The sequence below is a fragment of the Aethalodelphis obliquidens genome, unplaced genomic scaffold (assembly GCF_003676395.1).
Source record: "Aethalodelphis obliquidens isolate GAN/ISIS:26980383/991018 unplaced genomic scaffold, ASM367639v1 scaffold44, whole genome shotgun sequence".
Classification (NCBI taxonomy): Eukaryota; Metazoa; Chordata; class Mammalia; order Artiodactyla; family Delphinidae; genus Aethalodelphis; species Aethalodelphis obliquidens.
Window position 1 is genome coordinate 8,162,966 of NW_020837988.1, and position 13,834 is coordinate 8,176,799.

Genomic DNA, 13,834 nt, shown 5'->3' on the forward strand with positions numbered 1-13,834 from the left:
GCTCAGGAAAAGGGCCTCCACCACCTGGAGATCCCTAGACAGATCTCGTCCAGGCTCTTGAATGGAATTCCTCTGCCCATGGCAGCCTCAGGCACTGCCCTTCACACATGTGCAGACACGCCTGGCACCGACAGATGTGGGCTTTCCCAGATGCATGCCACGTGGGTCCGTTGATGGTTAGCGAGCCCCTCCAGCCCGGGCTGGGGCAGCAGCGGCTCCATTTCCTGGCCTGACTTTACCCATCGCTACCTTTCCGTTTGGGGCAGGGCGGTGTCTGGGTGCCGGGGGCCCTGCAGTGCTGCTGCCTTTGCTGGCAGGCTGAGGCCTGCCCTGCCGGGGAAGGAGACCACGGCAGGCTCACCCTGGCTTCTCCCACTTAGGCTACCCCCCGGGGCCGGCCTCATGGAGCGGATCCAGGCCATAGCCCAGAACGTCTCGGACATCGCCATGAAGGTGGACCAGATCCTGCGCCACAGCCTGCTCCTGCACGGCAAGGGTGGGGGCCGGGGGCACCCCTCTACTCCCAGGAGGCCAGAGTACAGGGTGGGACGTCCGGGGTGGGGCCCTGATTTCTCCCCACGGCAGCTGCCCTGGCTCCCTGGGGCCCTGTGTCTGGCTCTCAGTGGGGTGCCTCAGGGTTCACCCCACCGTCCCTGGGCGGCCCCTTCCATTCCTCTTGATGTGGGGGCATCAGGCTGGGAGGCCCTACCTCTGCCCCCGTCAAAAAGTCACGAGTACATTTGGGTGGATGCCCGAGGTCTGCCCGTCCAGAAAGCTGGCTCATAGCCATTCAGACCAGCTCCGCACTGGTTCTGAACCCCCTAAGGAGGGTGGGAGTGTTGGAAGAGGGGGAACCCCAGGCACAGGGACCCCCTGGCGGTGGCCTTTCAGGGGAGAAAACTCAGGCCAAGGGCAGAGTGGGCTCCTGCACTGCCCCACCCCAGACCAGCCCACCTGCCTCACGCTTTCTCTACCGCGCTCCTCCTTGGACCCAGGTCCTCAGCAAGGTGACCTTCTCTCCCTGCAGTGTCTGAAGGCCGGCGGGACCAGTGTGAGGCACCCAGCGACCCCAAGTTCCCTGACTGCTCAGGGAAGGTAGAGGTGAGGCCTGGACCTGAGGCTGGGGATGACCAGGGGCGCCTCCTCCACGGGGGCCATACCCCAGATTAGCTCTGCGGTTCTGCTCCTGGCAGGGATATCCCCCATCAGGGGCCTCTCTGCCTGACCTCTGGACTCAGAACTTGGCACTATCTGGCAGAGGCCCGCCTCAGGGAAACCACTTCTCTGCTTGGGCCATCTGCCTGGGGCACCAACCCAAATGTGCCAGGATGGCTCACGTTGCAGGGTTTTCAGTACTTTCTTACAGCAGGCGAACTATTGAGTATACGTATGGTACCACCAGCAGCCTGATTCCCAACAAATTCAGACACGATGTGGACCTTATTCTCTGTCCCCTTCCCTCCCGGCCCAGCTGACCAGCTGGAGGGAGAGACCCCCTCGCTGTCCCCGCCTCCAGGGTCCCACCTCTGGCTGCATGAAGTCTGTCCATCCGGGGAGCCAGTCCACAGGCATAAAAGCCAGCCCCCTCACTGGTGCTGAAATCCCTAAGAGCGTGCGGTGTTGGCACTGCAGACCCCTTCCTTGGGGACCAGGTGGGGGTCACGTTGGATGAGTCCTGCCCTGGCTGCAGCCCTGGCCCCCCTCAGAGGCTGCTCCCTGACCTTGGCTTCAGCTGAACCCTGCTCTTGGTTACGGGCGGAGGACAAAGGAAGAGGGACCAGCCAGGCCCTGAGCTGCTGCACCTCCACTGTTGCCCCTGGAACCTTGGCCGCATGTGTCCTGGACTGGCCTCATTCCCCCAGGGTCCTTCTCTTTCTGGGCCTGGGCGATGGTGGTTCTGTCTGGCCTTCCCTGAGGCTCTCAGCAGCCAGGACACAGGGCTGGGTCCTAGGGCCCCGGTCTAGTCTCTCTTCTCTGCTTCTAGCCTTGCTGCGTCTTTAGGGTGGGCCCCGGAGACCCTGTCCTGGAGGACCTCGGGGTCCCCAGGGACATGCATGCAGGGGCTCACCGAGGGTGCGCACGGGGCTGGCGCTGGCTCCTTGGCCCAGGCTGGCCCTCTCCACAGTGGATGCGTGCCCGCTGGACCTCTGACCCCTGCTATGCCTTCTTCGGGGTGGACGGCACCGAGTGCTCCTTCCTCGTCTACCTCAGTGAGGTCGAGTGGTTCTGTCCCCCGCTGCCCTGGAGGAACCGGACGGCCACCCAGAGAGCCCGCAAGCCCCTCCCCAAAGTCCAGGTAGGTGTGGGAGGTGAGTGGGCCAGCACGGGGCTGCCAGCCAGCTCTGCCAGGTGGGTGGGCTGCTCCCAGCTCGCCAGCCTGCGGGTGCCCGTCCCGACTTCTGCAGGATGCTGCAAGCCGAGGCTGCTTAAGGGGCAGGCTGGGGCCCTGGAGGTGCCCCCTTAATGGACTGGAATAATGGTAATAATAGCTGTCACTCATCGAGGACTTCCTGTGTGCCACTTTATTTGTCCTTATGCAATTGCATTTAATAGATGACGGATCTGAGGTCTGGAGAGCTGAGTTAACTTCTTCAAGGCATATAGTTACTCTGGCTCCACTGAAAGGCGGCCTGGCTTCCCTGCCCTTGGAGCCCCGGCTCCGACCACTACCTACTGCTTCCTTGTCGCGGCTGGGATCCTGGGAACTGTCATAGCTGACCCGCTCACGGGACGAGTGGCTGATTGGAGCTGGGCTGGGACAGACCAATGTGGCTGGGGAGTGAGTGTTGGGGGGAGGAGAGCTGGGCTCCCTGACTGTGGGGACTGGTGGGCCTCTCAGAAAAAGTGGGAGGGACTTCCCTGGCGGTCCAGTGGTTAAGACTCCACGCTTCCAATACAGGGGGTGCGGGTTTGATCCCTGGTCAGGGAACTAAGATCCCACAGGCCGGGCGGTCGCAGCCAAAAAATAAAAACAAAAAACAAGAAAACAGAAAAAGATGGAGAAGCTAGAACAGGCCCAGCCTCACGGGGAAGGTGCCAGCCCCTGTGCCCAGGGCAGTGGGTAATGGCGGTGTTGTGGCTGCTGGGTGGAGGATTAGAGAACTGAGGTCTGGACCCTCCTCCAGGCAGTTTTCCGGAGCAATCTATCCCACCTCCTGGAGCTGATGGGCAGCGGGAAGGAGTCTCTGATCTTCATGAAGAAACGTACCAAGCGGCTCACGGCCCAGTGGGCACTGGCTGCCCAGCGCCTCGCGCAGAAGCTGGGGGGCGCCCGGCGGGACCAGAAGCAGGTACCTTATCCTCTATGTGCATTGAAGGAGCTGAGCTCAGAGAGCTTAGGAAGGGAGCTCAGGGCCTCAGGCTGCCAAGTAGACACGGGGTCTACCCTTACAAAAGTTTTATTGCATTTGTTGGAATTTGAGCCGCGGGCAGGGGGAGGCAGAGTCTGGATAGATGCATGCGGTAGCCCTGGCCCTTTTCATGTTTGGGGCGGAGTGACACCCCCTCCGCCTTAGGAGTCCTGCAGTCTGTAGACATCTTGTTCTTGTCAGGCAGAAGAGTCATGGCATTTGCCTGGAATGTTGGGAATAATGTAGCCTGTTTGGGGGAAGTTCCTGCGTTCATTGGTTCGTCCATCTGTCTGTCCATCCATCCATCCATGCAATAAATATTTACCTGACTCTCTCATCACCCTGTTTATTTCTTTCAGAGTCCTTATCATTTCATGAAATTATCTCTTGTCTGTGTTTACTGTTGTCTACCTCTTCCATCTGGAACGTAAGCGCCTAGAGGGCAGGATGTGACTGTCTTGTTCACCTGTGTCTCCAGCGAGGTCACTCTGCCCCTTGGCCCCTCCGCTGTGCTCTGGTGCCAGAAAGCGCCCTTCCAGGCACAGCCTGGACACAGTGTCTTCCGCTGGCCGGGTCCCCCTGGGACGGCAGGGCTGAGGGCTGCTGCTTCTCTGTGCTGATCCTTTGTGCCCCCCTCCCCACAACCAGGTCCTTGTCCACATTGGCTTCCTGACGGAGGAGTCTGGGGACGTGTTCAGCCCGCGGGTGCTGAAGGGCGGGCCGCTGGGGGAGATGGTGCAGTGGGCAGACATCCTGGCTGCTCTCTACGTCCTGGGCCACGGCCTCCGGGTCACGGTGTCCCTGAAGGAGCTGCAGAGGTGAGTGCTGGGGGAGCGGAGGGGAGGAAGGGGAGTCCCTCGTCGCCCGGGAGCTTGTTGGATGGAGACATTCCTAATTCCCTCCTCCGGCTGCTCAGTCTGCCTCCTGCCCTTCCGTCCTCATCGCTGATGCCTAGTCATTTTGGGGATTGCACCAAGGGAGTGTATTTGCGTAGTGCTGTTCAAACAGGGTCCTGGTCTCCATCTCGGGGCTACTGTTTGTGCTCAGGGACTGACCACTACTGGCTTGTGGAGTTGAGCCATGTCACGCAGATGGGGTCCCCTCTGCCTGCTGTCCTGGTGGACTTGGTACAGCCTCAGGGGTCCTCTTCTGGAACGGGGCTCCTTCCTGGGCCTGTTCTGGGGGTTGGGGGCCAGGAAGACCTGGAGGGTGGTGAGGTGGGCCGGCGATGCCTACCCCTTCCAGTGCTTGCCTTTCCAGGGTCCCTCTGGTATTGTTGGAGGTGGGAGACTAGTGGTTAGAGTGGGTAGGATTGTGTGTATGTGTGTGTGTGTGTGTGTGTGTGTGTGTGTGTGTGTGTGTGATGAGGTTTATTTTAACCACTGTATCTGTGGGATGTAGAAATACGTAAGATTTTTTTCTTTTATTTAATAATATTTATTATATGATATTTGATACATACAAAAATATATGTACCGTATGTCATGAAGTACAAGAATGGAGTGATCGCCCATGGTTCTGCCATCCACCTTTAGAATGAGAATGTTACCAGGGCTCTCATGTTCGCCTGGGACTCCTCTTGCCCATCCCTCTGTCCTGCCCGCCACCCCCCACCCCCACCCCCGCCCCGGCCCTGGAGGAAACCTGGAACTTGGATTTTGTGTTTATCATTCTTTTGCTTTTTATTATTTATTTATTTATTTATTTTGGCTGGCCGTGCGGCATGTGGGATCTTAGTTCCCTGACCAGGGATCAAACCCCTGCCCCTTGCAGTGGCAGCTCAGAGTCCTAACACCTGGACTGCCAGGGAAGTCCCTCTTTTGCTTTTTAAAAAAAAAATTAGTTGTTTTTTTTACAAATTCATGTATCAATAAATAATATATTGTTTAGTTTTATTTTCTTTTTCTTTTCTTTTTTCTTTTTTTGCGGTACATGGGCCTTTCACTGTTGTGGCCTCTCCCACTGCAGAGCACAGGCTCTGGACGCACAGGCTCAGCGGCCATGGCTCACGGGCCTAGCCGCTCCGCGGCATGTGGGATCTTCCCAGACCGGGGCACGAACCCGTGTCCCCTGCATCGGCAGGCGGACTCTCAACCACTACGCCACCAGGGAAGCCCTTATTTTCGTTTGGTTTGAGCTCTGTAAAAATGACATCTGCTGTCTGTAGCCTCCAAGACTTGTTTTCTCCACCTATTATTAGGTTTTAAAGATTTCTCCACATTGCTGCCTGTAGCCCTATTTCATTCATGTTCAGTGCTGTATGATATTCCATTGTGCGAATGTACCATAATTATCACTTTTTCCTGTCTGTGGACATTTTCCCCTGTTTTTACGAGTTATTATTTTTTTTAATTATATTTTTTTTTTGGCTGCATTGGGTCTTTCATTGTGTGGGCTTTCTCTAGTTGTGGCGAGCGGGGGCTACTCTTCATTGTGGTGTGCGGGCTTCTCACTACGGTGGCTTCTCTTGTTGTGGAGCACAGGCTCTAGGCATGTGGGCTTCAGTAGCTGCAGCCCACGGGCTCAGTAGTTGCAGCATGCGGGCTCTAGAGTGCAGGCTCAGTAGTTGTGGCGCACGGGCTTAGTTGCTCCGCTTCATGTGGGATCTTCCCAGACCAGGGATCGAACCCGTGTCCCCTGCATTGGCAGGCGGATTCTTAACCACTGCGCCCCCAGGGGAGTCCTTTACAAGTTATTTTGAATGATGCTGTGGTGGACATTTTGTACATGTCACCTGGCGTCCCTGGGTCAGAGTTTCTCTTGGGTATAGACTGAGTTTTTTCTTTGGTATAGACTTTGGTGCACAGTTGCTGGGACTTAGGGTGTCTGAAAATTCAGCTTGACAAGGAAATGCGAACTGTTTTCCTAAGTGACTGTACCAGTCCAGTCCTAGCGTGTGTAGGTTCCCAGTGGGATACGTTCTTACCTGCATTTAGTGTTATCGGACTTTCTCGTTAGGGGTGTGGAGTGGTGTTGTAGTATCTTGTTATGGTCTTAACTTGTATCCCTGACAGCTGATGAGGCTGAGCAGTTGGTTATATTTTTGGCCCTCCTTGTTTCCTCTTGATGAAATGCCACTTCACGTCATTTGCTCACTCTGCCGTGTTTCTCTTTTCCATATTGAGTTGGAGGAGTTCTTTATATATTATGGGTATACATCCTGTGTATAGGATATGTGTTTTAAAATCTTCGAAGGCTAATTTGTGGCTTGTCTTTGTAATTGCTTTATGGTCTTTTGTTTTGTTTTGTTTTAAGGAACAGAAGGTCTTAATTTTTTTTTTTTTTTTTTGCGGTACGCGGGCCTCTCACTGTTGTGGCCTCTCCCGTTGCGGAGCACAGGCTCCGGACGCACAGGCTCAGCGGCCATGGCTCACGGGCCCAGCCGCTCCGCGGCATGTGGGACCTTCCCGGACCGGGGCACGAACCCGCGTCCTCTGCATTGGCAGGCGGACTCTCAACCACTGCGCCACCAGGGAAGCCCGTGAAGGTCTTAATTTTAATGTAATCAAAGTGATCAAATATTTTCTTTACGGCTTGGGATTTTGTGCTTGGTGAATTTCTGTTCCTTCCACTGGCATTGGGATAAGATTGTCTTAACTTTGTGCCAGGGCATAACTAAGGAAGGCCTCTGAGTTGTTCGCCTGCAAATGAACTTTTCTCCATCAGCCCATCAACTTACTCTCAGGTGGTTTTCAAGCTAGAATGTGATTCCTCTCCAGAGCCCTCCCACCAGCCAGATGGTCTGTTGGTTCTAGAAGTCTTTCTCTTTTTCTGATTGGCATTTTGTCCCGACCACGAGTGCTGGTGCTGTGTAGCGTGGAAGTGTTGGAGAGAGGAGGATGCTGATGGGGACAGAGCCATCGACACTCCTAGGTCGACAGGGCCCAGGGGACGCTGGTCTCGGGCAACTAATCAGCCTCTGCAGTTTTCCCCTGAGGCTTAAAGTTTGCCAGTGACTCAGGTAGAACTTCTTGTGACCTCAGTCGGAGAGAGCGTAGGGGGAGAGGGAGGCTGAGACTGGGGTGTGTGCTTTGAAGGTTTACATCCCCATGGCTTGAAATTCACCCCTCTGGAGTCATCCTTTTAAGTTGATGCGCTTGTCTCCAGTAGGCCTAGTAAAGATGGAAAGTGTCTTCAGGGGGGAACGGAACATGTAAGTGTGCATGTGGAAGAGGGTCCGCTTTGAAGGGGGAGAAGGCGACAGGGACCGACGAAGGGGCTGCATGGTTGTGGCAGCGTTGTGAAGCCCATCCCAGGTCGGCGGGGGGGGGGGGGCAGCAGGTTCTGGGGAAGGAGGTGCCGCCTTGAAACGGCACCTCTGCCCCATCTGTGTGAATGTCACCAGAGCGGGAAGGAACTAGGCTGGGAGCTGTCCCCATATGCTGGTGCTGAACCGTCAAACTAGCTACCCGGTGCCGGGAGAGGGAACCGGCACATCCCTGTGGCATTTCGTTGTCAGACAAGCTGTTGCCATTGTGCGGGCCATTTCAGAGAGGTGTGCCCTCTCGCTGCCCACCAGAGCGCACTGCTGCTCGCTGAGCTGTGCCCGGCCCTGCTCCCCCCGATCCGAGGGCTCAGGAGATGTGTCTACACTGTGTGTGGAGCAGAGCACTGCAGAGGCAGCTAACATTTGCAAATAATGAAAAGAGGCATCTCTCCCTGGCCTCAAAGCTTCCTACGGGGAAACTCAGATGGGGTGGGGTGGGGGGATGGGGAGGGAGGAGAAAAGGGACCCGAGGTGTGGGACACCAAAGAGGTCTTAGGCCACTTAGGATGGCACTGCCAGTGCCGTGGGAAGCCAGACCTGCCTCAGGCAGAACAGCAGGCAAGGGTCGGGGGACCCTTGTCCCCTGGGTCACCAGAGACCCCAAGATGCAGTGGGAAGAATCCTGGGGGTGGGGACTGTTCAGAGCCCTCATCCCAGACTCTGCCACATACAAGTCCTCTGTCAGTGTGAAGCATCCTTCTGTCAACACCACGGACCCAGCTCCACCTCAAGGGTTAGATGAACTCACGTTTATCAAACAGCGCTGAGCTGGATTCCTCCCTTCTGACCGTGCATCTTCTGGGGCCAGAGAGGTGAGAACTTCCTTCCTTTACAGCTCCCTCAGGGAGTGGGAAGGCTCCCGTGCATTTGTGACAGCCCAACATCACACTTAGAGAACCGTCCTTCTGTCCTTCCGTGAGAGAGAGCAGGTTATGGCAAGTCTCCGTAAGAGGCAGGAATTTAACTCAGCTGTTCTGCTTCTCAGCCCGTGCTGGGGTGTCTCCTCTTGCAACCTGGACCCTGAGTATTTACCTGCCCAGAGCACTTCCTCTTCCTCTGGCCACCCTGGCCCGGCTGGAGCTGAGCCTATGGTCAGTGAGGTTGCTTTTGCCCATCACAGGGCCCGAGCGGTGAAGATGGGGGTCACTGCACTTGGGAGGCCCTGAAAGTGAGGCCCTGGTGAAAAGTGCCAGAATCTGAAATATGCCCCTGCTGCCATTTCTTTCACTCCACACATGCATCCACGTGCGTGCATGCACGCCCCTGTACACAACCACACATGCACACCCTTGTATGTGCACACCCCACACATGCACACCCCTGCACACCCCTGCACACGGGCGCACGCCTCCACACACACGCAAACACACACCCTTGCACATGGACATGCACATACCCCGTGCATGACATGCAGCCCATGGCACACACATGCACACACGCACACCCCCAATGCACACACGCACACACCCCACAGAGAATCCATATCTTTCCACCAGTGTGTCACTTCCCGCCAAGGCTGTACGGATCTGAAATTCCCAGAAGCAGGGGATCTAGGGAGAGGTCGCCCCACCTCCGCTTGGCAGTGTGTTAAAGGGGCAGAGGCCCAAGGCTGTGCCCAGACAGCTCTGCCCTTGGCTCCCTGCGGGGTGTAGGTACAAGCAAAGACTCTTGCCCAGACAGGGCAGAACTGTGTAAACAGCTCAGTCACCTCAGGAAACAGTCTCAGGAAGACTCTTTCTAAATCTGTTAGCAGGTACAATTTAAAACAACTAAACGAATAAAAATTAAAAAAAAGAAAACCACCTTCTGCAGGAGACAGCACTCTTGTATCTATAAAATTAGCCGCGCCCGCTGTGCTGGAATTCGTTTCAGGTGCGATTCTTAACCCTGGCTGTAGCCAAGCTGCCTTAGAAATACACCGACCTTTGGACCCACTCTTGGCGTCTCTGATTTAAGTGATCTGGGCTGGCGCCGGGTATCAAGTCTTCAAAGCTCCCCCAGGCAATGCACAATCTAATGAGCAGTGACGGTTGGGAAGTAGGAAAGTTGAGGCTGTGGCTTTTCAATGCCCCCCCCCGCCACAAGTCTGGGTAGCAGGATAGCTGTGGGGTTAGGACATTGCAGAATGTGTGCACGGTCCCGAGAAGTAGGATTAGGGCCTGGGGTAAGGGCTCAGCGCCTTAAAGATGTGTGGATTCCTCCCGAGCCTGCATTTGCACACTCAGAAGCACCAATGTTGCCCTTGGTTGCAGGGTCGGGGTCAAGTGGAGGGGCAGGCCAGGCAGGTACTCCTTGGAGGTGGCCCAGGTAGCGGGGCCTCTCGCAGCCCACCCAGGACATCCGTGCGAACCTCTGCCCTGGAGTGTACTTCATGCCATGCCCTTTCCTGGTGACAGCTGTCCGCTGGGGCTATGAGCTCCTCATACTGATTCTTTGCTGGGACCACCCGGACGCTGCGTACATGCAGGCCTTTCCTCGAGTGGAGATTAAAATACAGATGTGATTTAGTTTGCTAAAGTTGCCATAACAAAGTACCACAGACTGGGGGGGTTTAAACAACAGAAGTGTATTGTCTCCTAGTTCTGGAGGCCGGAAGTCCGAGATCAAGGTGTTGGCAGGGTTGCTTGGTTCTGAGGGTGTGAAGGAGGACCTGTCCCAGGCCTCTCCCATAGCTTCTGGCGGTTGTTGGCGATCTTTGGTGTTGGTTGGCCTGTGGAAGCATCACCTCCATCTTCGCCTTTATCTGCACATGGCATTCTCTCTGTGTATGTGTCTGGGTCCAATTTTCCCCTTCTTATAAGGACACTAGTCATATCAGATCAGGACCTACACTAATGACCTTATTTCAACTTGGTCACCTCTGTAAAAGATCTCCCTCCAAATAAGGTCACATTCTGGGGGTTTGGCGAGGGGTGCACAGTGCAACCCATAACAAGACGGTGACCATTTGAACCTAGAAAGGGTTTGTGGGCAGAGATACCAATGAATACAGGCATGGCACTGCCATGGGTTCTGCGGGAGGCGGGATCATCTGGGGACCCCATCTCCCAGCCTTGTGGAGCTGTTGCATGCAGGTGGCACCAGGGTAACGTGAAAACAGGTCAACGGGATGTGAAGGTAATCCGAATTCTGAGGGTCGCAGCTTGGGTCCTGCCATAGAGCGTCTCCCTGGGCTGGCAAAATGCCCCTCGTGGGGAAAACCGCAGGACAAAGATGCCACCTGTACATTTGTTGCAGTTTATTCACAGGTGTTCATGGCAGATGTCTTGGCCACTGACTCAACGACGAGGCCGGACGGATGAGCCGCTTTTCTCTGCTCCTCGTGTTTTGGTGTTTTAATTAACCGACTCACTGGAGGGATGTTTGGGGCAATGCACAGAACCCACATCTGGCTTTGCTGCTGCTAGTTGTTTCCGGGGTGAGAGCGGTGGCGTGCAGGGACAATGGGCCCTGATCAGACTGCAGCTTGGGCATGTCAGACAGTCCCGCCCGTGCCTTGCGCGTGAGACGGGAGGAGAGATGAAGCCAGAGCTCCCGTCAGCTGCATCTGAGACATCCTCGTGGATGCCCGGATCCACGGTGGGCATTTTAACGTGAAGCCTTTCCCTCCCTGCCTGCCCAGAATCGGCTGTGCTTATCCATTTTATCTGCGTAATTTCAAGCATCATTAATAGTACATTGGCATGAGGAAAAATTACCAAGCTCTTCCTCCCTCCATGAGTGAAATTGGGTTTAGTAGAAAATTAGTTGACTTAACTGGAAAATAATGAAAGTTTGAGAGGAGAATGTTTAAATAAGGAGGACGAGGACGGGAAGCTCGGCTGTGTAGCCCCGGCCCCTGTGGAAATCGGTCTCCTGGCATTTTTGTTTGTTCAGTGTTCGTTCAAGGGAAATACTGGGGAGGGTCCCCGGAGAATGACAGAGGCAGGGACCACATCCTGTCCCTCGTGCTCAGCCCAGCTTGACCAAGCTGCAGCCAGTAAACCCTCTGAGGAGCCAGTCCAGGCAGGCCTCAGGGTTTGAACCCATTCACATCTGTCTGTGACTGGCTCAAACTGGCCTGAACTAGCCAGCTTAAGGCAGCCACTGGGGGGGATGGTGCTACCATTCTCTGGAGTGGGGGGAGGGGAGAGAAGAGAAGAGCACTGATTTTGGGGGGCACATGGGGAAGACCTTGAATTTGGGTTTAGACACGTCGAATTAGAGGTGCCCACGTGGAGGCAGCTGAGTGATGGGCCGCGGGGGCTCAGAATGGAGACAGCATCTCGGAAGCCGCTGGTAACTGAACACACGCGTGAATAAAATTGCCAAGTGATAGGGGAAGAGGCCTGAGAGCAAAGCCTTAAGAAACAGCAACACTGAAAGGCTTCTTGGGGAGAGAGGTGCTGGCAGAGGGACTGAGAAGGAGTGGGCACCCATGGAGAAGATGCTTCTAGAAGGAGGGTGTGGCCAATGATGTCACATGCTCACAAAAACTAAGAAGGAGACTGAAAAATGTCCCCGGCATTTGGTCACATGGGCGTCATTGTCGACCCTAGAAAGAGCCATTTTGGTTGAGTTGTGGGGACAGAAGCCAGAAATTTGTGGGTTGTGGAATGAGGGGGCTGTTGAGGAAACCAGCAGCGAGTTAGCTTCTTCTCCAAGGAGTTGAGCTGTGAGCGGAAGGAGAGAGAAAGAGAAGTGGGGGGACAGTGGAGTCGTAGATGGTGTGTGAGTTTCTTGGGGCTGCTGAAACAAAGTACCACAAACTGGGGGATTATTGTCTTCCAGTTCTGGAGGCCAGAAGTCCGAAATCAAGGTGTCGGCAGGGTTGGTTCCTCCTGAGGCTGGTGGAAGACTGTTCCATGCCTCTTCTAGATACTGGGAGCCTCAGGCTTTCCTCAGCTTCTAGATGTCTGTCTTCTCCCAGTGTCTTCACACCATCTTCCTTCTATCGTGTCTGTCTCTGTGTCCAATTTCCCCTTCCTGTGAGGGCACTAATGACCTCACCTTAACTTGACCATCTGCAAAGACCATTTCCAAATGAGTCACATCCCAGATACTGGGGCTAGGACTTCAACATCTTTTGGGGAGAATACAATTCAACCCATAACAGAGTTTTGCATGTTTATTTTTCAAGATGGGAGAGTTGTAAGCATGTTTAAATGCTGGTGTGAAGGAGGAGGAGAAGGAGGAGTTGAAGCCACAGGAGGGAAGATAGTATCATGCATGGTGGCCCAAGAGGATGGCCCCCAGGAGGAAGAAGAGGCAGGATGTGGTGGGGGCACCGAGATGGGGCTACAGGGATGGAGGCAGGGGTTACATCATGCCCACTGATGCTTTTTATTTTATCTTTGATGTAGGAGGGTTGAACATCTGCTGGGAGTGAGGTGGAGGGGGCGGGAGGTGTGAGGAGAGTGGACGAGACCAGAACACCCTGAAGGCCGCCCTGGATTTGTGCTGTGTTAGCCCTTAACAAAGAGATTTCAACCAAATATGGCAAAATCTTATGACTTGACAAGGCTGGGAAGTGGGAGCACAGATACTCATTATATCATTGTATTATTTTCTATAACTTTCTGGATGCTCAAAATATTTTGTTGTTCAATCCGAACGGGGGGAAGAGCTGCATCCAGCATCTGCTTGGCGCTTAGCAGACCCTGGACACAGTGGTTCTTTCTCCCCCACCTATTCCCAGAGGAGGCATGAGAGGCAAATGACTAATTTACACTAAAACACTGCATCCCCTCTCCCTTCTGGTTTGTTTGTTTATTTGTTTTGTTGGCTGTGCCACGTGGCTTGCAGGATCTTAGTTCCCCGACCAGGGATCGAACCCGTGCCTCCTGCAATGGAAGCGTGAAGTCCTAACCACTGGACCGCCAGGGAATTCCCGCCTCTCCCTTCTTTTGCCTTCTTCCTCCTTGGGTTCCAAGGAGGCATTTAAATCTGCGTAGCGGGATCATGTTCGGTGTAGCTGAACGCCGAGGAAGATGAGGGCCTCTGCTGCTGGGGGCCCAGAGCCTCACTGGTCCCTGCCCTTCATCCTTCCCCGGGTTCCAGGAGGGATGATTCCCTGCACCTGCCCCTCCACGCTGCTCTGAGCCACAAAGAGTGGGAGTCTGTCTTTTGCAAATCAAGGCCCCTAAGCCTTGACCTTGGCCCGTAAGTGTGACCTCACGGATGTAGTGGCCGAGGCGCCTTTTCCAGCTCCGGCCTGGTCCACACTGGGGCTGGGAGG

General features: G+C 55.0%; 1 protein-coding gene across 2 annotated transcripts in view; it reads left to right on the top strand.

Moving 5' to 3' along the window:
* The window catches only part of MGAT5B (alpha-1,6-mannosylglycoprotein 6-beta-N-acetylglucosaminyltransferase B), a 67,259-nt gene that overhangs the window by 24,166 nt on the left and 29,259 nt on the right, over positions 1 to 13,834 (top strand). For both annotated transcript variants that reach the window (XM_027080399.1, XM_027080400.1), the window contains exons 4-8: positions 381 to 496; positions 1,028 to 1,101; positions 2,126 to 2,296; positions 3,126 to 3,290; positions 3,999 to 4,168. In XM_027080399.1, the coding sequence (XP_026936200.1) occupies positions 381 to 496; positions 1,028 to 1,101; positions 2,126 to 2,296; positions 3,126 to 3,290; positions 3,999 to 4,168 (696 nt within the window). The remainder of the gene's footprint in view (positions 1 to 380; positions 497 to 1,027; positions 1,102 to 2,125; positions 2,297 to 3,125; positions 3,291 to 3,998; positions 4,169 to 13,834) is intronic.